At 37.1% G+C, this 24,389-nt stretch overlaps 1 protein-coding gene across 2 annotated transcripts in view; it reads left to right on the forward strand.

The window, feature by feature from the left end:
* Positions 1-1,945: 1,945 nt before the first annotated feature.
* Positions 1,946-24,389, forward strand: part of CCDC150 (coiled-coil domain containing 150) — a 74,803-nt gene continuing 52,359 nt past the window's right edge. Inside the window, exons 1-7 of one of the 2 annotated variants that reach the window (XM_074339585.1) lie at positions 1,946-2,115; positions 8,633-8,796; positions 10,121-10,341; positions 10,460-10,638; positions 12,634-12,702; positions 22,781-22,897; positions 23,996-24,125. In XM_074339585.1, coding sequence (XP_074195686.1) covers positions 2,065-2,115; positions 8,633-8,796; positions 10,121-10,341; positions 10,460-10,638; positions 12,634-12,702; positions 22,781-22,897; positions 23,996-24,125 — 931 coding nt within the window. In that variant the 5' untranslated portion in view covers positions 1,946-2,064. Of the gene's footprint in view, positions 2,116-8,632; positions 8,797-10,120; positions 10,342-10,456; positions 10,639-12,633; positions 12,703-22,780; positions 22,898-23,995; positions 24,126-24,389 lie in introns of both variants that reach the window. The other variant, XM_074339581.1, reaches the window with a different exon arrangement.

Below are 24,389 nucleotides of genomic sequence, written 5' to 3' on the forward strand. Positions count from 1 at the left end.
AATAAAAAGAAAACACCTGTCCTCAAATAGCTTATAGACTAATTAAGGGGAGATAACACATTAACGATTATAACACAGTGCGATAAGAACAGAATAGCTTCACAGAAGAGGTTAAATTTCTGTTGAGTTCACCAGACTGACAAGAGGAAGGGCATGCCTGGCAGAGGGCATGGAGCCTGCAAGCACAAAGACATGCCAGGAGGCTTGAATTCAAGGTTCCCTTGGGGGACCAGGTGCAGGTGTGGCTGGCAAATTAGGCTGGAGCTGTTAGCAGTTTGGGCTTCATCCTATTCAATGGAAAAATACTAGTTCAAAGAGGGAACTATTAAATGCTTTTTAAGCAAGGGACTGAGAATCAAATTTACTTTTTTAAAGATCATTTTAGTAGCTATATGAAGGACACATTGGGAAAGGTGATTGGAAAACCAGTTAGAAGGCTATATGGTATTGTAGTGAGAGAGAATGTGGTCCTCATGGAATCCCTAGGATTTCCATGACTGAAAAGACCTTACTTTTTGAATGGGGTCAACAAGTATGCAAGATATTTTTCCGTTGAAAATCAAGAAGGTAATCAGGAAAAAAATCAGGCACTTAAAATAATAAAAACAGGCTTTTAACATAATGAATTCTCAGGTATCCAGACTGGTTCTCTAACAGATTAATTAGTTTATTGAAGACTTCAGATTTTTTTTCTCTAACTCTGTAATTGCCTGACAAGTTCTTAAATGGTTTGCCAGATAGTAGACAGAGAAAAAGAAATGAAAACACTAAATTTAATCAGTTTGTCTCCCTGATTGCTGCTTAATATGCAGATTCAAGAACGTGAAAACCCTCATTGAAGGGTTCGGATTATCTGTGGAGTGCATACACCTCTCTCATGTCTATAGATAAGTCAGAGGTCAACGCAACAGAAAATGTACATACATTTTCTCTAAGAGAATAATTGGATCTTTGCATTAACGCTCTAAAATACCCTCCCACTTTTCATATTGAAAAGCTTGATTTGGTCCCTTCATCTGAATAATGTATGCAGTGCTCATTTCTTTTTCGCCGGATGGGCTTACAGTTTGAGGACTATGTCTTAAAGCTGTGGTTTGATAAACATTCTCTCCAATGCAGGTTGAGGCTCAGCTATAGGGAGAATAAGAATAACTAGATCGATTCAGTCAGCCACTTGCTAAGCTAGGACTCATCTCGGATCTGACTACATGTATTTGAGGGCTCAAGTTATTCTCAGCTGCGCCCCCACGGAGGCGTGGAATGTATTTATTGTCCCGGCGATAGTAAAAGATGCTCTGTGCTACCTTAAGCCGCATTGTCTTTTCACTGTAGAAGGCTTCTTGTAAGTGTAAATTCTCACTTTTACAGCAAAACAACTAAGAAACTATTGCAGTTTTATTTTCAGTGCGGTTTCTCGTTTCTTAGCTACAGTCTGATTTAGAAATACCTATTCAGTTGCCGTAGACAAGGCAAGAAATTAATCACGCTGAAGAAACACACAAGAGAGCAGATTCCGTGTGTTTTACTCTCCGTCTGGCCATCATGGGCGAGGATGAAGAGGGGCTTGGTTTTAACGTTAACCAGAACAATGTTTGAACTCTGTTATCGTACCATTTTTGTATGCTCATTAACCAAATCTGTTCTTTTCCATTCAGAAGTTATTTAATACTTTAAGCCTCCTAAAACTAAAAACATTTCCTAATCTTGGACTCTTGCCTGCTTCAAGGTATGTGTTTGCCAAATTACCCCAACGCCGCACGTTCACAGGGACGAGATGAGTAAACGGCGAGAGTGGACAGAACGGACCTCCGGGAAGTGAGTGGGAGGAAACTACACTTCCCGGCGTGCCCCGCTGGCGAGCACAATGGAGTCCTGTCGTCACCCGGCTCACGGGGCTGCGCGTTCCGCGCGCGCCGCCGGATTCCCGTCTGGACCCCGCCCCGGGCGGAGGGCCCTCCTGGCCCGGGAAAACTGCAGTTCCCGGCATGCCCTGTCACGGGTGCGCCTTCCTACCGGAGTTAACGCGCCGGGGAGCGGGTTGGTTTAAAGCGCTGTTTTAGTTCCATGGAAACCGGCCCTCCTGCTGCGGGACGGAGCCACAGGTTGGACTGTGGGGTGAGACTGCCGGGCCCTAGGCGGGAGAGCGGAGAACCGAGGTGCGCGGCCCGCGGGCGAGAGTCGGATAAGGTCACCATCACCTCTCTCTGCCGTTCTCTCCGCTCCCTAGCGGACCTTAGTCTCGACCTCTGACCCTCAGGACCCTGATTTATAGCGCTTTTGCGCTGGAAGCCGGTGAAACCGTTTAGGAGCGAAGTGTTTGCAGTGGCCTGGCGCTAGCTGAAGGAGGGAAGATAGCCTCTAGGGAGGGACTCCAGATAAGCCCAGTACCAGCTGCTCTTTATGTATGTTAGGTTGGAGGTTATAGGTTTTTTTTTATTTTTGCCACCTGTTATTCTCCCAGGCCTGATTATTAGACTGCGGGTGTCAGGAACTTACATTCGGTCATTGCTGTTTCCCCAGTACCTGGCACTTCTGCTAGAACAGAATAGACATAGCTTAAGTTTTTGTTGAATTATCCCTATGTGTTTACCACCCACAATGTTCCATGCACTGCGCGAAGCTCTGAAGACAGGACAGGATTAAGAATCTGACCCTGCTTTGAAGAAGCTCACATTAGTCTGGTTTGAACACCCACACACTCCCCATGCCCCTGATTTATTAATCTCGGAGCACCCAGAACTAGGTCTTTGAACCCTTTCTGTTTGTTATCCAGCCTCATGCATATATCGACAACTTCTGAATTTGTATCTCTAGTCCACACTTCGCCCTCGGACTCCAGATCTACAAGTTCAGTCTTGTTGGGCATCTTTCCTGTCTTAATATTTCCAAAACAACTCTCGATCTTCCTTCTAAAACTTCTTCCTAATAGGCTTCCATTGTCTTAATTAAAGGCAACGCTGTCCTTCTAATTGCTTCCATTCTCTCATATCTCATATCTAATCCATCAGTAAAACCTATCTTTAAACTATGTCTGGATTCTGACCACTTCTTACTGTTCCATTGCTCTCATCCTGGTGCCAGCCAGAGGCATCTCCTGCCTGGATTATTACAGCAGCTTCCCAAGTGTTCTTCCTACTTCTGCTGTTGTCCTTCCGCTATTAAGGGGATGGCCAGAGTGATCCAATTAAAAGTTAAGTTCGATACATTCAGCACTCCTCAGCTCTAAACCTTCCAGTGGCTCTTAGAATCAGAGTTAAAACCAAACTTTTACAATAGCCTTTAAGACTCTCCTACGTGATCTGGTCCCATTATTACCCTCCGACCTCACCTCCATCTGTTCTCTCCTGAGCTTGTTCTCTCCAGCCAAACTGACCTTACTGTTTGTGAACCCATCAGGCATTCTGACCTAGGGTCTTTGTACTCACTGTTAACTATTTCTGGACCTCTCTCTCCCCCAGATAGCCACATGGCTCACTCCTGCACCTCCTTCTCAGGTCTTTGCTTAAATACCATCTTAGTGAGGTTTTCTTTGACAACTCTGTTTAAAACAGAAGCCTGAACCACAGTCTCTATCCCATCTTCTTTCCTACTTTATTTTTGCCCATTACACTTATCACCAATGAACAAACTATGTATTTTATGTAATATCTATATTCCTTAATTGGAATATAAGCTCCATAATGACAAGGAATTTTGTTTTGTTCACTGCTGTATTCCCCAGTGCCTGTAACAGTGTCTGGCTCCTGGTAGGCATTCAGGAAATGTTTGTTGGATGTATGAGTGAATGAAGACAATGTTACTGACCAAGTTATCTTCCAATGGTTGTGATAAACAGCACTGACTTCCTGGCCAGTTATTTTGGAACCAACAGCATGTAGCTGTAGCTGTTGCCAGGCACAGAAATGGAGCCTGTGTCCACAGAAGCAAGTATTCCCTTTGTAAAGTCACCTGGCTTTTACTGGTATGCTCCGTAGGACATTGGTCTTATTCATTCCATGCTTTCCAAGCGTTCATTCCAAGCATTCCATGCTTGAGGTAGCTCACTTAGGAGCTCCTTGAAAATACTCTTCCTAAACATAGAGACAGGATTGTTAGTGGGATAATGACATATTTATGAAAGTAGCTGTGAATGAACTTTTTTTACAATAAAAGTTTATATTTTAGTATTTTCATTGTTACTGTCAAGTATCAGGATTTAGGTTCAAAACCATTCAGTGATATTTGCGCCTTTTCAAAAATACCAAAGCACAGCTATGTTCAAGCTATGCTCTCTTTGCTGGAATATTAGTAGTTAAGTGTAGATTCTTGTAAGACTGTACTTCTTAGACTACGAGCTATAGAATTATGGCTTCTGAGGATCTGCCAAGTGGACAGGGGAGTCTGTTTGTGTGGGGCGGTGAGGGCCGCTGTGGGCCTGCCAAATGAGGGAGGAAAGGCAGGGGTATGAGTAACGCAACGAAAATGAAATCTCTCCTGACTGTAAACCCCAACTCAACATGCTCACTAGATTCCAAGTCTACTTCTCTCTTCCTTTACCAGACTCCCAAAGACTCAGGGACTCTTGATCTCATCTCCCCTTCCTTAGGGTGAATTTTCTATAAACCTCACGGTTAGTGGCTGAGGGCCAAGTGTGTTCTCTGTTTTTGAGAGTATATTTTGCTGTCTGGAACCCTGAGAAGTGCCAGTGTAGATCAAGTTCTGGTGTGAGCGATGATGCCAATCAAATTATTACCCAAACATATATAGACCTTCTCTTTTTTTAGGAAAATAAAGCATTTAATTTGAGTTGTTTTCCATTTGGTTGCTGAATGTACAAACACCCTGTAAAGTAAATATAGGCAGTTTATACATTATCTAAGTACCTTTGGGAAATATCAGCAAAACTTTGACATTTGAAACTATGACATTTCAACATGCATGAAAAAATTTTAGGTGGCAATCTGCATCCCATTCAAAATATGTGGGAAACTTGTATCCCATTTCCTGTATTTTTTTTTTTCCAAAAATGGTCTTTTGCCATTTTGTATTAGTATTCTGTGCTTGGCTTCTGGTATAAATTAAGGCAGACCTTGATATTGTAACTGGGTACCTGGACCTAACACGTAGCCACGGAAATTGTCCTCTCCCACCTCTGGCACTGCTTGTCATTTCCTTTATCTCCTCTTCCTACTTGGTTCCCCACAGACTATTGCCTGGGACTATTGTGAATCAGTTAAGAATGCTTTTGTTGCAAGCAACAGAAAAAAATGACTAAAACAAAAAAACAAAAGTTTATTTTTCTTAAATAAGCAGTTACTAGTTTTGCAAAAAAAATAAAATAAAAATGCCAGGTTAATCTGAGATTCTCTGGCCTTTTCTTTGTGTTTCTCAGAAGCTAGCAATCACTGGCTCTTTTTATGAGTGAGACACTGATGGCTGACTGAAAAAGAGCTCTCAGAGCTTTGAGCATCATAAGGGGAAAGGAAAGGACAGGTGCCATCATTTCTGTCCTTTTTATCAGAAAAACAAAAGTCTGCTCAGAAGCTCCTTGCAAACTTCTGCCTAAAGTTTCATTGGCCAGAATGTGTCACATGGGTCTGCCAGCTGCAAGGGAGGCTGTGGACAGCCTCTTTTCAGCTTCTTTTAGAGAGAAGACAAAGGAGCCAACTATATCTGCCACAAACCCCATTAAACATTCTTTCCATACTATTTCTCCCACTCAAGGCCTGGTTTATTTCTAGGTCAGCAGTACCAGACAGCAGGTGACAGAAGATGGAATGGAAGGGAAACACGTGTGGTACTTCTCCATTGTTACCCCTCTATTTCCTCCCCACCCCACACTAATGGTGACTCCCCACCATAGCTCTGGTGTCATGGTAGCAGAACTAGCCCTAAGGTCTGTCTTAGAGGCTTTTCCTTCTGTTACCTGAGGAACACTGTTCTGGCCGATGTGGCAACATGAGCAGGAGTCTCCCAATCTGGCTTTTTTCAGAAACGTAGATGACTCCTACTTCAAATCTTTGTGTATCCAAAGACTCGCTGTCTACATCTGCCTTTGTCTTTCCTTTCAGGAACAATTGGAAACATGGAAGGGAATTAATAAAAGAGAGCGTCTTTACCCCATGTCCTTAAGCTAATTCTTAATAGAAAATCTGTTAAAGAATTTAAAAAGATTGTGTGTCAGAAATGCATTCTGTTTTATAGAGGAGCACAAAAGAGAGAAATCCTGGTCAGAAGCACTAGAAGAGTTAAGAGAAAATTTGTACCCTTTGACCTATGTTACCCCATTTCCCCTCCCCCCAGACCCTGTCAAGCACAACTCTATTCTCTGTTTCTATGAACTTGGATTTGTTTGTTTAGATTCTACATATACGTGATACAATACAGTACTTTTCTTTGTCTGGCTTATTTCACTTAGCATAATGCCCTTCAGTTTCATCCATGTTGTCGCAAATGACAGGATTTCCTTTTTTGTGGCTGAATAATATTCCTCTGTGTGTGTGTGTGTGTGTGTGTGTGTGTGTGTGTGTGTGCGCGCATGTATGTACCATATCTTTATCCATTCATCCTTAGAAGGACATTTCGGTTGTTCCCGTATCTTGGCTATTATGAATAATGCTGCCGTGAACATGGGTGTGCAGATATCTACCTCTTAGAGATACTGATTTCAGTTCCTTTGGATATATACCCAGACATGGAATTGCTGGATCAGATGGTAATTCAATTTTAAATGTTCGGAGGAACCACCATACTGTTTTTCCATGGTGGCTGCACCAATTTATATTTCCACTAACAGTGTATCCTTATACACTGCTTGCTCCCTTTCTCCATGTCTTCACCAACATTTATTTCTTGCCTTTTTGATAATAGCTATTCTAACAGGGTGAGGTGATTATCATTGTGTCTTTTTTTTTATCATTGTGGTTTTGATTTGCATTCCCTGATCATTAGTGGTGTTGAACACTTTTTCATGTACATGTTGATGATTTGTATGTCTTCTTTGGGAAAATGTCTATTCAGGTCCTTTGCCCATTTTTAAATCACATTGTTTGTTTTTTTGTTGAGTTGTATGAATGCTTTATATATTTTTGGATATCAACCCCTTATCAAATATATCATTTGTGAATATTTTCTCCCATTCTGTAGGTTGCCTTTTCAAATAAGTTCTGAAGGTCTAACATACAGCATGGTGATTATAGTTAATAACATGGTATTGTATACTTGAAAGTTGCTGAGAGTAGATCTTAAGTGTTCTTACCACACACAAAAAAGAGTTACCTGTGTTACCTTTATGAGGTATTGGATGTGTTAATTACTTTGATCTTGGTAACCATTCTACAATGTACACATATGTATATCAAATCATCATATTGTATACTTTATACAATTATATTTGTCAGGTATTCCTCAATAAAGTTTTTTAAAAAGTAAAGAGAGAAATAGGAAGGTCATTCTCTGAGACCTGTGGGGGAAGATAGAAGGTGGTCGGAGAGCTGTTTCAGAATAAAGAAATGTCCCCAGTGGTTGTAGCAGTATATTAGCAAGAAGCTCAGCCTTCTCATAGCCCCTCACCATGTTTCTGGCCCCCTTAAATCGTGCACCAGTTTTAAGACTTAATTCCTGCTGTGGGTCCCGAGGACCACCTTCAGTGACTTGGTTCTGAGATAGTGACCACTTCTACCACCTGGTAGGTAAGGGTAAGGGAGATATATGATTACACAGCTAGTAGGGAAGATAGGTGTGTTACTCATTTCCCAAGTGGGACCTTTGTGCGCACATTCCCATAGGAACACTATTGCTAGTGGTGGTTAATGTTTCCAGTCTGATTAGAATAGAAATGCCTGTACAGGATGGAGTTGCAGGAAAATATCCTTAAAGTTTCCACCAATGACCTTGTCATTGAACTTTGGGCACACGATTCATTTAAATGTTGGGACTGCTTATAAGCTAGTTCTGCTTCTGTCACGAATACCTGAAAGAGTAGTCTCACTACTCCCATTTACTCGTATGTGGTTTTGGGGGAGGAGTCTGGAAATTTGATGTCAGTAGCTACAAAAGAGTCTTTGCTATGAAGTTTGCAAATTATTTTTTTTTTAAATCACTACTTCAGTGTAGTTGGTAAATCTATTTTACGACAACTGCTCAGAGGTCCAAGTACAGAATTTTTTTTCCAGAAACATTGGATTGAGAATATGTTACAATGAAAATGGCTGATAATGACAAATGTAATAATTCCCTCAGCTGAGTAATAAGTCCTAATGTGTGTCTGATAGTAACAGATTGGGTAGAGTGGATTATGATGCAATAGCAAACTGCTGAACAATCTCAGTGGCTTATAACAACGTAAGTTTATTGCACACTCGCACTGGATGTCATGGCTCTGTCTGGTTCATATCATCTCTACTTTGGGATCTTGGCAAATGGATCAGGCCCTATCTGGGATGTTGCTCATCTTGTGGAGAGAGGAGAAAGAGATGGTGAATGACAAATTGGCTCTTAAAAGCCTCCACCCACATTTAATTGGCCAGAGCAGGACACAAGGCATTCCTGCGCTCAACAGGATAGGGATGTATAATTCTCCCACAGGAAGGGGCAGTGACTATTTTGAGCAATAATAGAACCTACTACACTAATATTGTGACTTTAATCTCAGGTGCAAATGGAAACTGCAATGTCCAGACCGGTTGTCTCTCCAACCCATGTCAGTGCTGCAGCTTCTGAAACATTCACAGTACTTCAGCAACGGATGAGAATAGTTGAGGAACAGACCAGTTCTCTGAGGGATGACCTAATAATGTTGGACTTTGGTGAAAAAAGGTAATAAGTGAAAAATGAACCAGATCTCTGTAGGTTGAAGAACTTTGCTTCAGTGGTTATTAATAAGGAGTCACGGTGTGGATGGTTTGGCAGATGAAATAGGTATTTACAAAAGAATTGAGAAATAACATTTTTCATTTGAACATTAACTAGAAAATACCTGCAAGATAAAGAGTTGTCATCCTGTGATAGAGCTACAACCTAGACTATTACCCTAAATAGATATTTGAATTGTATTAATTAGGTGCACAAACTTTGATGTTCTATTTACCTTCAGCACTTGATTAAAAACAAATATGTAATTTTTTATGTGATTAGAAATAGTTTTGGTTATTTTTTAAATCAAAAATAGACTTTGATATTAAGGTGAACATCTAAACTTGACTCATGCCATTAATATGGTCTTCATTTTCTTGTCCAGATTCATTGTAAATTAAAAGGGAGGTGTTAAGTCTTTAAAAAAAAATTCATAATTTAGAATGAGGTACTCAAAAAAACAATTTTTTTTTCCCCCTTCTGCTGCTAAAGACATTATTGCATATTCAAAGTTGGATTATCAATGGCCTAGGAAATCTGGGTGCATAAGCAGCCGATATCAAATTTATTGTTGTGATTTTCTTTTACATATAGGCAAATTACATCTAGGCATACCTCATTTTATTGCACTTCATAGATATTGCATTCTTTACAAATTGAGGGTAAGACCCTCCACCAGCAAAAAAATTACAGTTCACTTTACTGCAATACTCGCATTACTGCAGTAGTCTGGAACTAAACTTGCTGTATCTCTGAGGTATGCCTCTATTTCCTGAGTGTCTCTCACAAAGACCTAAAATTAGCATAGTTGATATTATAGCATCCATAGAATAAAGAACTCTTCAGCAGTTAAAGATTAAATTTGTACAAATGTTGAATATGTTGGAACAAAATAGGAATGTTTATTATGGCCTGGTTTAAAAGTTTTTTAAAGCATACGACTATATTGCCTCCATGCTAACTTTAATCCTTAGTTCACCATTATAGAATTAGCATTTAACACGTTTCATGCATCACTTGTTTTTACATACAAAAAAATGCTTATGAAAATTTCAGATTAAAATGAACAGCGATTAAAAACTCAGTGATCTTTACTTGTCCCACCTTGGTCTCATCCTCTTTACCTAATGGTGCTCTCTACATTTAAGTTTGGAGGGGCTACCAGTTGCTTGTTAACTTAGGAACCTCGTTTTTGTTCTCAGTGGAAATGTTACACTGACTCAGGGGTTGGGATTACCATAGTACCCACTGCGTGGCATAATATTGTTATGTTGGGATCTTTGTCCAGAGGCCAGTTTGAAACTCCAAAATGTTTAGAAGGACCTGTGAACCAGAACCTCATTAGTCCTATCCAGAATGACGTAACTTGCTCAGGAAAAACAGACATTTTATGGAAGAACTGTGAGTTTCTGGTAAATCGAATGTGCCATCTGGAAAATCTCATCCAGTCCTTGAAGATGAACATCTTTCGTCTGCAAACTGAAAAGGATTTGAATCCACAGAAAACAGGTACAGACAGAAACGAGTCTTCGGAAATTTGGTCCTGTATGAGAGCTCGATGAGTTTATGATTCTTTTCCTGTCCTAACCTTTCAACTATTCAATGACTCTCCTGTGCTGTCTAGTAGCTTTTCTGAAGGATCGACTGAATACAATAGAGGAGGAGCACTCCAAGGACCTGAAGTTGCTGCATCTCGAAGTGATGAATTTGCGCCAGCAACTGAGAGACGTCAAAGAGGAGGAAGACAAGGCACAAGACGAAGTGCAGAAGTTGACTGCCACTCTGGAGTTCGCCTCTGAGACAAAGGTTTGAGTCCAAAGTTCTGAAATACAAATTCACTGTTATGTGTTAGCTGGAGGAGGCAATAGACCCATGAAACTGATTTTTAAAAATACCGTGTTTCCCCCAAAATAAGACCTAACCGGAAAATAAGCCCTAGCATGATTTTTCAGGACAACATCCCCTGAGCATAAGCCCTAATGCATCTTTTGGAGCAAACATTAATATAAGACCCGGTCTTATTTTGGGGGAAACACGGTAGATGATGTTGATGTGAGGATTCTTGATATTTGAAATGCATGTACACTGATAATAGAAACCATTGTGTGATGTCAGTGATTATTTATAGAGCCCTTACCCTGTACATGCAACTCTCAGGGTCCAGAGATATAAAGTAGTTTGTGCTCTTCGAGAGATTATATGCTAGCTGGGAGAACAAGGCATAGCATGAAAAACTTAATAGAGAAAAAAATAAGAGCATAAAACATATTAAAGAATAGTACAGGGTAGTAAGTGAATATTGAAGAATTAAGTATTTTGTTTTCGGTTGGGTTTAAGAGAATAGATGAGGGTAGACTTCAAGTAAGATAGGACGTGAGCTGGACCTTTTGAAGACAAAGTGCAGAGGTGATGACATTTCAAGGAGCACACACAGAGGAAGCAAAGAATAAAGACTAGGAAAAGCAATTAACAATTTTGTTTTCCTGCCATGGGCCAGACAGTATAATAGATGTTCAACATGTTATTTTGTTTAATCTTTGCAAAACCTGATGACATAGGATATTACTGTCCCCGTTTTAATGATAAGAATACTGGGACCAAGAGAGAAGTCATTTCTCCAGGATCACACTCCCCTGTCTTCTTCTTGTAATCCAGGGTTGAACCTAGATCTTTCCACTGGGTGCAGTTGGGGGAAATGCATAAACCAGCCTGACAGGAGTGAGGATTTGTTTGTGAGAAATATATTAGAAATTAGCTAGGGATCACATTATAGAGGATCTCAAAATCAAGAATAATCAGTACTTGGGCTTGATTCTATGTGGGGTGATTAAGGTTTTTGATAAGGCAGTGACATAATGAAAACACAAAAACTAATCTGGCAGTAGTGCAGAGTATTGATTATAGGAGAGGAGGTTGGAGGCAGGGGAAAGAATTAGAAATCCATTGCATTATTTGAGGCATGCACCTTATTAGGTCTGACTTAGGGTTGTAGAATTTTAAAAAGAGGGGTATTCTGTGAAGAAAGAGATGCTAGAATATGGTACTGGATTGGGGCTGAAGGTAAGAAAGAAGGCAAAGATGATTCTGAGGTTTTACATCTGTGGTGCCACTAATAATGATATAAAAGAGAATAAATAGTGAAAGCTGTTTTTCATCCTCAACTCCTAACTGTGGATAACCTTTGATGCTAGAAAAAATATAGTACTTAAAAAAATTAGGAATATTCCCTGTCAAAAAATTTCTATCAATTACTAATGTCTCCTCTGATTATTGAATTTTACATAGGAAGTGAATGTGACTAATCCCTTTTCATGATCTAAAAGGAAAAATGATAGAAGTCATGATTCAAAGTATTACAGTGTTCCCCCTAAAATACCGTAAGACCTAGCCAGACAATCAGCTCTAATACATCTTTTGGAGCAAAAATTAATATAAGACCCGGTCTTATTTTACTATAATATAAGACTAGGTCTTATAATTAATATAATATAATATAATATAATATAATATAATATAATATAATATAATATAATATAATATAAACATAATACCGGGTCTTATATTAATTTTTGCTCCAAAAGATGCATTAGAGCTGATTGTCCAGCTAGGTCTTATTTTCGGGGAAATATGGTAAAGTAACTCCTTTTAAAATACCTCATTGTTATAGTGTCTTCAGGGTCACAATAAGAAGTAATTATAACTATATTCAGAATAGCATTTATAGGTTGCCAGCTAAAAAGTCTCGACAGTTTCTCCCTATCATTTCAGATTATTTAGAACCTTTTCTCCTTCTACTTTTAGAAGAATTCAGCTATTGTTGAAGAGGTACTGAAGACCACAAAACGCAAAATGAACCTTAAAATTCAGGAGGTAAGATAAAAAGATGCTGGAGTGTGGAGGGGGTGTTGAAATTACGGAGAAGTCAAAAAAGAATGAACAGGAAGCTTTGAAGCAGAAAATATATGACTGTGTAGTAGGAAGATTTTAAAAATATGCCACGTGAAATTCAAATGGAAGTCCCTGCCCTTATTGGCATAAGACTTCCTTTTGCCTCAATACGGCCATGAAATCAAAAATTTAAAAAAAAAAATGCTATATGAGCCAGGAAGGAAATAGTTACCATAAAATTCATATGGTTGCCCATCTTCTAGAGTTAGGTGAACACCTTCATACAAAGACCTTTTAAACTAAAGTTGTGTTGAAAGTAAAAAGCTTTTAATAAGCTTGCTCATCTAATTTTACCTTGAAAAACCTTCATTTCAGCCTAAGTTTTAGTAGATAACAGATTGGGAATTGTGAAGTAGGTGGCTGCTAAAAGCTGTTGGACTAAAAATTTGCAGCTGAAAATATATATCCTGACAGTGGCGCCAAACCCTCAATATTCCCTGACAGAATAATAACAAAATTTTTTTTCAAATTATGAATTTTAGTGTTTAAGGTGATAAGTATAGCTCTCTGGAAAATTATTTTATGTACTTTGCCAATAATTACCAATAAAAGCATGATTGTTCATAGTTAGAATGTATTGAGTTTAGCACATTTAAATTTTTTTAGCTAATGCAACAGACTTTTTTTGGAGAAGTTTTAAATTTATAGAAAAACTACACAGAAAACAGAATTGCCATAAACCCACTCTCCCCATGCCCATAGTTTTCCCTGTTGTTAACATACTGCATTAGTGTGGTACCTTTGTTACATCCTATGAACCAGTATTGATTGATATATTGTAATTAACTGAAGTCCACAATTTATAATAAGATTCATTTTTTTGTTCATTAACAGTATCATACAGAATAGTTTCACTGCCCTAAAAATGTTCTGTGCTCCATAGATACATCCCACCCTGCTGGCAACCACTGATCTTTTCACTATCTCTACAATTTTGTTATGGTTGGAACCAATCATATGTAGGTTTTTATGTGGACATGTTGTCAACTCATTTGGCTAAATACCTAGGAGCACAATTGCTACATCATATGGGAAGCTTATGTTTAGCTTTGTAAGAAACTGACAACCTGTCTTATAAAATGGCTGTACTGTTTTGCATTCACACCAGCAATGCATGAGAGTTCCTGTTGCTCCACAGCCTCATCAGCATTTGTTGTCAGTGTTTTGAAAAGTTGCCATTCTAACTGGTATGTAGTGGTATCTTGTTTTAATTTTAAATTCCCTAATGACATATGATATTGAACATCTTTTTATATGCCAGTTTGCCACCTGTGCCACCTGAACATCTTATGTGGTGAAATGTCTTAGGTCTTTTGCTCATTTTGTAACTGGGTTTGTTTTCTTATGCTGAGTTTTAAGAGTTCTTTGCATATTTTGGATACCAGTTCTTTATCAAATATGTGTTTTGCAGATATTTTTCTCCTGTCTGTAGCTTATCTTTGCATTCTTATAACAGTGACTTTTGCAGAGCAGAACCTTTTAATTTTAATGAAGTCTAGCTTACCAATTTTTTTTTCAGGGATTGTACTATTGGTGTTATATCAGAGAAGTCATCACCAAATCCAAGGTCACCAAGATTTTTCTCCTATGTTATCTTTTAGAAGTTTTGTAGTTTTGCATTTTATATTTATGATACATTTTGAATTAATTTTTGTGAAAGATATAAGGTCTATATCTAGATTCTTTGTGTGTGTTGATATCCAGTTGTTCCATACCATTTGTTTAAAAGGCTATCATTAATTGCCATTTTTTTTATTGGGAAAGTTTTAATTCTAAATGCTCTGATAAAATCTTGAATTTTCATTGAACTCTGCCAAAGACCCACAGAAGGACTGTCCTAGTCAAGAGACATTTTGAGAGTATTAGAGCAGGAAGGATGTATGAATTTGCTAGGGCTGCAATAGCAAAGTACGACAGACTGATGGCTTAAACAACAAAAACTTATTTTTCATGTTTCTGGAGGTTTGAAGTTCAAGATTAAGATGTCCGTAGGTTTGGTTTCTCCTGAGGCCTCTTTATTTGGCTTGCAGATGGCTGCCTTTTCACTGTGCTCTTATATGATCTTTTCTTACTGGTACACATCCCTGGTGTCTCTGTATGTGTCCCAATTTCTTCCTCTTATAAGGCTCCCAATCAGATTGGATTGGAGCCCAGCCTCATTATAACTTAGTCATCTCTTTAACAGCCCTGTCTTCAAATGCAGTCACATTTTGAGATGCTGGGGGTTAGGATTTCAACATATGAATTTGGTGGGAATACAATTTAGTACATAATATAGCACTACACAAAGGTAGAATAAATATGGCATATATTTTCCTAAGAGATACATATATATGTAAATAAAATATGTTATACATTACGCCATCTTACAATTAAATTCACGAACTTGCCACGAACTTGCGCTTACTTAGCAGCACTGTACAAACAGCTCAGTAAGGTTTCATAACCTTGGTATATCAGTGTCTCATAGCTGTGTTCATGTTGACATGTGACGGTGTCTTGCTGCATCATTGTTGTTGCATGTTTTTGTGTGCCATCACAAGAATGTCTGAGCTTGAATTAGAGAAAAAACAGACATTACATTTCTTGTTAAACTTGGCAAGAGTGGGAGTGAAATCAGGTACGTGTTATTCCAAGTTTATGGGGATAATGCCATGAAGAAAACAGCAGTGTCTAAATGGATTAAACATTTTTCTGAGGGGAGAGAACGCATCGCTGATGAAGTGGTGCCCTGTGACCCAGGCAAACTGTTCACAAAGGAGAAGCCTGCCTTCCAGGGAATCTCCCCATTATGTGAGAAGCTGGAACAGTGCAGAGAAAATATAACACTACAGTGTGAGGGAGAATAAAAAGCTGCAGTCGGAGAGAAAATAAAACATTTTACCAACACCTACTGGAAAACAAAAGAAAGACCTCTTTCTATCAATGTGTTGCAGAACCCACTCCTATAGATGCCTAGAAATAATAATTCATTAATTGCCATGAATAACCAAGGTAACAAGACAGCTCAGAAAGAAAATGAAAAGTCTTAAAATGAACTTAAAGGCATGATAATATGTGACTTAAGTGACAGAGAAATCAAGATTGCAGTTCATAAAAAACTCAATGAGATACAAGAAAACATGGACAGGCAGTTTAATGAACTCAGAAACACAAAGAACAAAATGAACATTTTACCTAAGAGATTGAAATTTAAAAAACGAACCAAATAGAATTTCTGGAGATTAAGAACTCAGTAAAAGAAATGAAGGATGAAATAGGCAGCTTAGGTAGTAGAGTTGACCAGATGGAGGAAAGAGTCAGTGACATCGAAGATAGAAATCTGGAAATGACACAGATGGAAGAGGAGAGAGAATTGAGATCTAAAAGAAATGAAAGCACTCTACAAGAACTTTCTGACTCCATCGGAAAGAGCAATATAACAATAATGGGCATGACAGAAGGAAAAGAAAGGAAGAAGTGATCAGAGAGTATATTCAAACAAATAGTCGATGAGAACTTCCCAGAGTTGTGGAGAGAACTGGATCCTTGAATCCAGGAAGCAAATAGAACACCTAGTTACCTCAATCCCAACAGGCCTCCAAGGCACATTGTTTTGAAGCTGTTAAAAATTAACAACAAAGAAAGAATCCTCAAGGCAGCCAGGGAAAAGAAGATGGTAACCTACAAAGGAAAGCCTATTAGCCTATCATCAGATTTTTCAGCAGAAACTCTACAAGCCAACAGGGAGTGGAATCAAATATTCTGTTCTAAAAACTATTATAAAAACTATTGAAAAAGGGAAATTATGAGTCAACAATAATATATCCAGCAAAAACATCCTTTAGATATGAAGGAGGAATAAAGACCTTTCCACACATACAGAAGCTGAGGGAATTTTCTAACACATGACCTGCACTACAAGAAATACTGAAGGAGGCTAATTGACCAGCATAAAAGGGATAATTTGTGACAACAAAAACATAAAAGAGGGGAGAGTAAAGGCCTGAACTGCAATAAGGGAATGGAGAAAGTAAGCATGATGAAGAAAATGGAATACTCTAAATATGAAACTTTATTTTACATAAAGGTAATGGTAACCACTCAAAAATAAAATATCCAGAATTGAAATATATAAATAAAAGAAGAAACGGGGAAATCATAGAACACCACCACACAGAAATAATAGACAGCAACAAAAACGCAAAGAAACAATGGAGACACAGTCTTACCAGAAAACCAAGGATAGAATGATAGGAAATCCTCATATATGAATAATCACCCTACATGTAAATGGACTGAACTCACCAATAAAAAGGCACAGAGTAGCAGATTGGATCAAAAAACTAAACCCAACCATATGCTGCCTCCAAGAGACACATCTCAGCTACAAGGACAAATATAGATTCACAGTGAAAGGGTGGAAATTGACACTCCAAGCAAATGATATTTAGAGAAAATCAGGTGTAGCCATAATGATATCAGATGAAACAGACGTCAGTGTGAAAAAGGTAACAAGAGACAAAGATGGACATTTCATAATGGTAAAGGGGACTATACAACAAGAAGACATAACAGTCATCAATATTTATGCCCCCAATCAGGGAGCACCAAAATATACCAAGCAACTACTAACAGAACTAAAGGGAGAAATAGACCAAAACACAATTATAGTAGGGGACCTAACTACATCATTGACAGCTATGGATAGGTCATCCAAACAGAAAATAAATAAAGAAATATCAGCCCTAAGTGACACATTTATGAAATGGACATTATTGACATTTATAGAGCATTTCATCCTAGAACATCACACTATACATTATTTTCTAGTGTACATGAACATTCTCAAGGATAGACCATATATTGGGACATAAAACTATCCTCAGCAAATTTAAGAAGATTGAAATCATACCAAGCATAATTCTCTGATCACAAGGCTTTGAAATTGGAGATCAACTGCAAAAAGAAAGCACAAAAAACCACAAACATGTGGAGATTAAACAACATACTTTTAAAGAACGACTGGGTCAAAGAAGAAATAAGAGGAGAGATCAAAAGACATAGAAACAAATGAGAATGAAAATACATCCTACCAAAATTTGGGGGATGCAGTGAAAGCAGTTTTTAGAGTGAAATTTATATCATTACAGGCCTATCTCAAGAAACAAGCAAAATCCCAGATAAATAACCTCATGTTACACCTTAAAGAACTAGAAAAAGAAGAACAAATGAAACCCAAAGTCAGCAGAAGGAAGAATATAATAAAAATCAGGGCAGAACTAAATGAAATAGAGAACAAAAAGAAAACAGAAAAGACTTAATGCAACAAAGAGCGGGTTCTTTGAAAAGATTAATAAAATTGACAAACTCTTGGCTAGAATCACTAAGATAAAAAGAGAAAAGACACAAATAAACAAAATAAAAAATGAAAGAGTGGAAGTTATCATGGATGCCACAGAAATACAAGGGATCATCCAAGAATACTATGAAGGACTATATGCCACCAAATTCAACAACCTAGAAGAAATGGACAAGTTCTTAGAAACATACAGCCTTCCTAGGCTGAATCAGAAGAACTGGAAAATCTAAATAGACCAATCACCAGTAACAAAATTGAATCAGTCATCGAAAACCTTCCCAAAAGCAAAAGTCCAGGACCAGATGGCTTCACTAGTGAATTCTACCAAACATTCAAAGAGGGTCTAATAGCTATCCTACTCAAACTCTTCCAAAAAATTGAAGAGTCAATACTCCCTAACTCATTTTATGAGGCCAACATTACCCTGATACCAAAACCTGGTAAGGATATCACAAAAAAAGAAAACTACAGACCAATATCTCTGATGAATACAGATGCAAAAATCCTAAACAAAATTCTAGCAAATCGAATGCAACAATGCATTAAAAAGATTATTCATCACGACCAAGTGGGGTTCATCCCAGGGGCACAAGGATGGTTCAACATATGCAAATCCATCAATGTGATACATCACATAAACAAAATAAAGGACAAAAATCATATGATTATATCAATTGATGCAGAAAAAGCATTTGACAAGATACAACATCCATTTATGATTAAAACACTTAATAAAATAGGTATAGAAGGAAAACATCTTAACATAATAAAGACCATATATGACAAACCCTCAGCTAATATCATAATTAATGGTGAAAAACTGAAGACCTTTGCTCTACATTCAGGAACATCACAGGGCTGTCCCCTATCACCTCTGCTTTTCAACACGGTATTGGAAGTCCTAGCCAGAGCAATCAGGCAAGAGAAAGAAAGAAAAGGCATCCAAATTGGGAATGAAGAAGTTAGATTGTCACTTTTTGCAGATGATATGATGCTATATATAGAAAACCCTAAAGACTCCACCAAAAACCTATTAGAAACAATAAACATATAAAGTTGCCAGCTACAAAATCAATGTACAAAAGTCCAGTTGCATTCCTATATACTAGCAATCAAATCTCAGAAAAACAAAACAATTCCTTTTGCAATTGCAACAAAAAGAATAAAATACCTAGGAATAAACTTAACCAAGGATGTGAAAGACCTATATACTGAAAACTGTAAGACACTTTTAAAAGAAATTGAAGAAGATGCAAAGAAATGGAAAGATACTCCGTGCTCATTGATTGGAAGAATCAACATAGTTAAAATGGCCATATTACCCAAAGTGATATACAGATTTAATGCAATCCCTATCAAAATCTCAATGGCATTTTTCAAAGAAATAGAACCAAAAAAATCATCAGATTTGTATGGAACAATAAAAGACCCCGAATAGCCAAAGCAATCCTAAGAAAAAAGAACAATGCTAGAGGTATCACACTCCCTGACTTCACCTTGCACTACAGGGCAACAATAATCAAAACAGTATGGTATTGGCAGAAAAACAGACACACAGACCAATGGAATAGAATTGAGAACACAGATATAAACCCACATAAATATAGACAGATAATTTTTGACAAAGAGATAGCCTCGTCAATAAATGGTGCTTGGAGAACTGGAAAGCCACATGCAAAAGAATGAAACTGGACTGCTATCTGTCACCATGTACCAAAATTAACTCAAAATGGATCAAAGGCATAAACATAAGACCTAAAACAATAAACTTCATAGAAGAAAACATAGGTACTAAACTTATGGACCTTGGGTTCAAAGAGCATTTTATGAGTTTGACTCCAAAGGCAAGGGAAGTAAAAGCTAAAATAAATGAACGGGACTATATCAAACTAAGAAGCTTCTGCACAACAAAAGAAACCATTGACAAAGAGGCAACCAACTGAATGGGAGAAGACTTTTGCGAACAACGCCTCTGATAAGGGGCTAATATCCAAAATATATAAGGAACTCATACAACTTAACAACAAAAAAACAAACAATCCAATTAAATGGGCAGAGGACCTAAAGAGACATTTCTCCAACGAGGACATACAAATGGCAAATAGACATATGAAAAAGTGCTCAACATCACTAATCATCAGAGAAATGCAAATAAAAACCACAATGAGATATCACCTCATCCAAGTTAGAATGGCTATCATCAACAAGACAAATAGTAGCAAGTGTTGGAGAGGCTGTGGAGAAAAAGGAACCCTCATACACTGTTGATGGGAATGCAGATTGGTGCAGCTGCTATGGAAAGCAGTGTGGAGGTTCCTCAAAAAATGAAGAATAGAATTCCCATATGACCCAGAAATTCTTCTTCTGGGTATCTACCCAAAAAATCTGAAAACATTTATCCATAAAGACGTATGTGCTGCAATGTTCACTGCAGCTTTATTTATGGTGGCCAAGACATGGAAACAACAAAGTGTCCTTTGATAGCTTAATGGATAAAGAAGTTGTGGTATATATACACAATGGAATACTATTCGGCCGTAAGAAAAGATGAAATAGTACCATTTGCGACAATATGGATGGATATTGAGATTATAATGCTAAGTGAAATAAGTCAGACAGAAAAAATAGAGAACAATATGATTTCACTAATATGTGGTATATAAAACTGAAAACAACAAAAGAACAAGACAAACAAATGAAGAAACAAAAACCCATAGACATAGACAATAGTTTAGTGGTTACCAGGGGGTAAGGCGGGGAGGGGGTGGTAGAAGAAGGTAAAAGGGGTCAAATATATGGTGATGGAAAGAGAACTGACTCTGGGTGGTGAACACACAATTGGATTTATAGAGATGTAATACAGAATTGTACACCTGAAATCTATGTAACTTTACTAAAAATTGTCACCCAAATAAACTTTAATTTAAAAAAATAACAAAACTAGAGAAAACATTAATAATCTTCTGTTTTAAAGAATTTGAAATTGCCCCCAAAAAACAAACAAACAATAACAACAACAAAAAATAGTGGGCGAAGAATAAGAAATACAGTTCAAAAGATACGTGAAGAGCTAATGACCATATTAGAAAATGTTCAATCTCACTAATAACCAAAGAAATGAGAAACTGTTAAGATGTTGTTTTTCATTTACTACCTTAGCAAAGATTTAAGAAAATGATAATACATAGTTCTGATGGAATTTATTCAGATAGTGCTGATAGGCTAAATTTGGAAGTAAAATTACAATATGTATCAAAATTTAAAAAATGTTTATATCTTTAACCTATGGATTCCTTTTGTGGGAATTTAGCCCAGGGATATAAGCAGAACTGCAATGAAAAATTTATTCACAAGTATGTTCAGCAGAACAGTATTTAGAATAGTGAAAAACTAGAAAAACTTAAATGTCAATATTAGGGTATGATTAAGAATATCATAGAATATTTCCAAAATGGGCTCTTATAACAGTTCCATTCCAACACAGATTTTTATCTCTTTCAACTTTTTAAAAACATTTAAAGCACAAAATATGTCATCCATGGAGAAAACATTACTTATAAAGTGTACTCTTATGTCATCTCCACTGGGGCTTAAAAATAGAATTTCTTTTAATTTAGCATCACTACATAAAAGGAATAACATTCTGCAATTCCCATTTTAAGTTGAAAAGGATCTTCTTACCTCATGATAAAATACTCTTCCTTTGATCTCTTTCTGACTCATTTTATACTTACTGAGATAAAGAAGGTAGTGTACCCCAATTCCTGAGTGTCAGTTTTGTCTGCTATTTAACAGTTACTGCAGGTAGTTACAAAACAGTCACCAGAATGTAAAGTACATCATAGGGAATATAGTCAATAATATTGTAGTAACTATGGATGGTGACAGTTGGGTACTAAATTTATTGGAGTGATCACGTCATAAGTTATATAAATGTGTAATCACTACATTATACACCTGAAACTAATATTATATGTCAAGTGTAATTGAAAAGTAAAAAAATTATTTTTTTTAAAAATGCCCAGACATAGAATAGTAAAGAAAAAAAAACAGTTACTTCATTATTTCTTTAGAACTTTAAATGCCAAAACAAAATTGAAACAGTTTTCAAAGGTATGTTTATAATACTATAGGATAAAAAATATATAGACAAGGAAATCAAAATATAAGAAAATAAAAATTTAAAAAATAAAGACAGAAAATACGTATAGTAAGGTATGATATTAATGTGTATGTGTTTTCGAACTTAGAACAATCCGTTGTAAGACAAATGTTTTACACTGCAACACTGTACACAGGTATGTAAATACAGACATTTCACAAAGCAATACTTACTCTTCCTTATTTACTATGTGCTCAGATATTTTCTTTCTATTCTTTTTTGTTTTTCCTTTTTTGAGTGTTGCTTGCAACTTACTAAATGGGTCTGACCCACAATTTGGAAAACAGACTTACACAATAGGACAAAGGCAACAAATTGACTGTATTTCTTAGAAGGTTATCCATTAGGGAAAAACAAAAGCATGCTTCCGAGTAGTCATAAATGGATGAAGAATGTTTGGGGTGTCATGTCTGGTAAACTTTCCCCAGTGACTTGGATCTTTGTTAAACTGCTGTGACGTTCCCTTGGTCATGCCTAACTGCAATGTTGCTCTGCAGCTAAGGAGACAGCTGTCTCAAGAGAAGTACCTGAGGGAATCCCTTGAGAAATCGGGATCGGCCATGCTACTCAGAATACAGGAAATGGGGTCAACAGTGGAAGTGGAACGGAAACAGGTAGGGAGATTTTTTCTCTCCTTATTTATATCAGGGAAGTGGAACCGAAAGAGAAAAGCTGATAATTTTATCCATAAGCCTATAACCTTGATAATTTCCTCTAGATTTATTAAATTATTTACTTTTCTTTAGTAGATATTTTAGTGCAAAATAAGGAAGGATCTTATGTCATTTAGCCTAGCACTCTTAATTTATGAACGAGGGAGCTAAGGACCAGAGAGTTTAATTTGCCTCAGGCTTTGTAGAGGTGACCACTTAGCTCCTGGGACAGTATCCTTCCCCCTACATCATATAATCTCTGTTACAGGGATTGATCTTCGAAGGGATTGCCCTGGTCTCATGTTATATTATGTATGTGATGTGGATAGAAAATAAAGATTAAACTGAGCTAATACTTGAAGCAAAGAATACTAATAAGCAATCGGGGATGTGTTTACATGGCTGTTTTCAGTTCATTATTTATTTTAGTATATTTGCCTTCATCATAGTTGTTATTTGCAGTACCTACATGTAATTTAGAATATTTTAAATTCTAAGTACCCAAGGCAATTAGTAATTCCAAATCCTAATACCTGTAATTGGATTACATCATCTTTATTATTTTAACTTAATTTTGTTTTAACTTAATTATATTTAATTAATAATTAATAACTTTATTATTTAACCCATTATTTTAACTTAATTATTTTAATGGCTGTCCTTCACAGTAGAATTAGAAAAAGGATTATACTTAAGGAATCTGTAAATGATCCTTTATTGCTATAATTTGCACTGCCAATAGAGGTATCCACTAGTCACATGGATACCTCTATCCATTAAGTTAAAAATTCAATTTTGCACTCTGGCTACATTTCAAGTGCTCGACCGTCACTTGTGACTGGTGACTGTGGTGTTGGTGAGTGCCCAGAAAGTTCTGTTGGACGGCACTGCTATAAGACTCCGCACTTTGTTGAGATCTTTAACTGTTACGTATAGATAAACTGCCCTTCTCCCTTCAGGGATGCTAAGATTGGAAAATCTGCCTCACATGTGTGCTATAAGGTAGTTTATTAAAAATCTTTACCTTACAGAAAAGGAGTTTTTCTTATACAATTTCAGGTGCAAATTTTGCAGCAAAACTGCCTTGCGCTACGCAGTTCTATGCAGAGCACCCAAGAGCTACTGGAACAGGAGCAACAAAAAAAAGGAGATTTGGAGACTGGTATCTCACAGCTAAAGTCTGATCTAAGTATGAAAATAGATGCTAGAATTACACATTTGCTAGTTTTTTGAGATTTCGTGTAAAAACTCTTAAGATCCCAAATTCTTGATGTATCCAGTGTTACCGGTATTTCCACAAGCTTGAATGTAAAAAATTGTTGATTTCCTTTCTATCTGTGGCACTGAGAAAAGAGAATGTTGGTAATAAAGTAGAATTTTACCCTCTTAATTGAAAACTATTTTTATTTAGATTTTTTTTCAGGTTTATTTAAGTGTTTATGGACCTGGGAAC

The sequence above is a fragment of the Rhinolophus sinicus genome, linkage group LG01 (genome assembly GCF_036562045.2).
Source record: "Rhinolophus sinicus isolate RSC01 linkage group LG01, ASM3656204v1, whole genome shotgun sequence".
NCBI classification, from domain to species: Eukaryota; Metazoa; Chordata; class Mammalia; order Chiroptera; family Rhinolophidae; genus Rhinolophus; species Rhinolophus sinicus.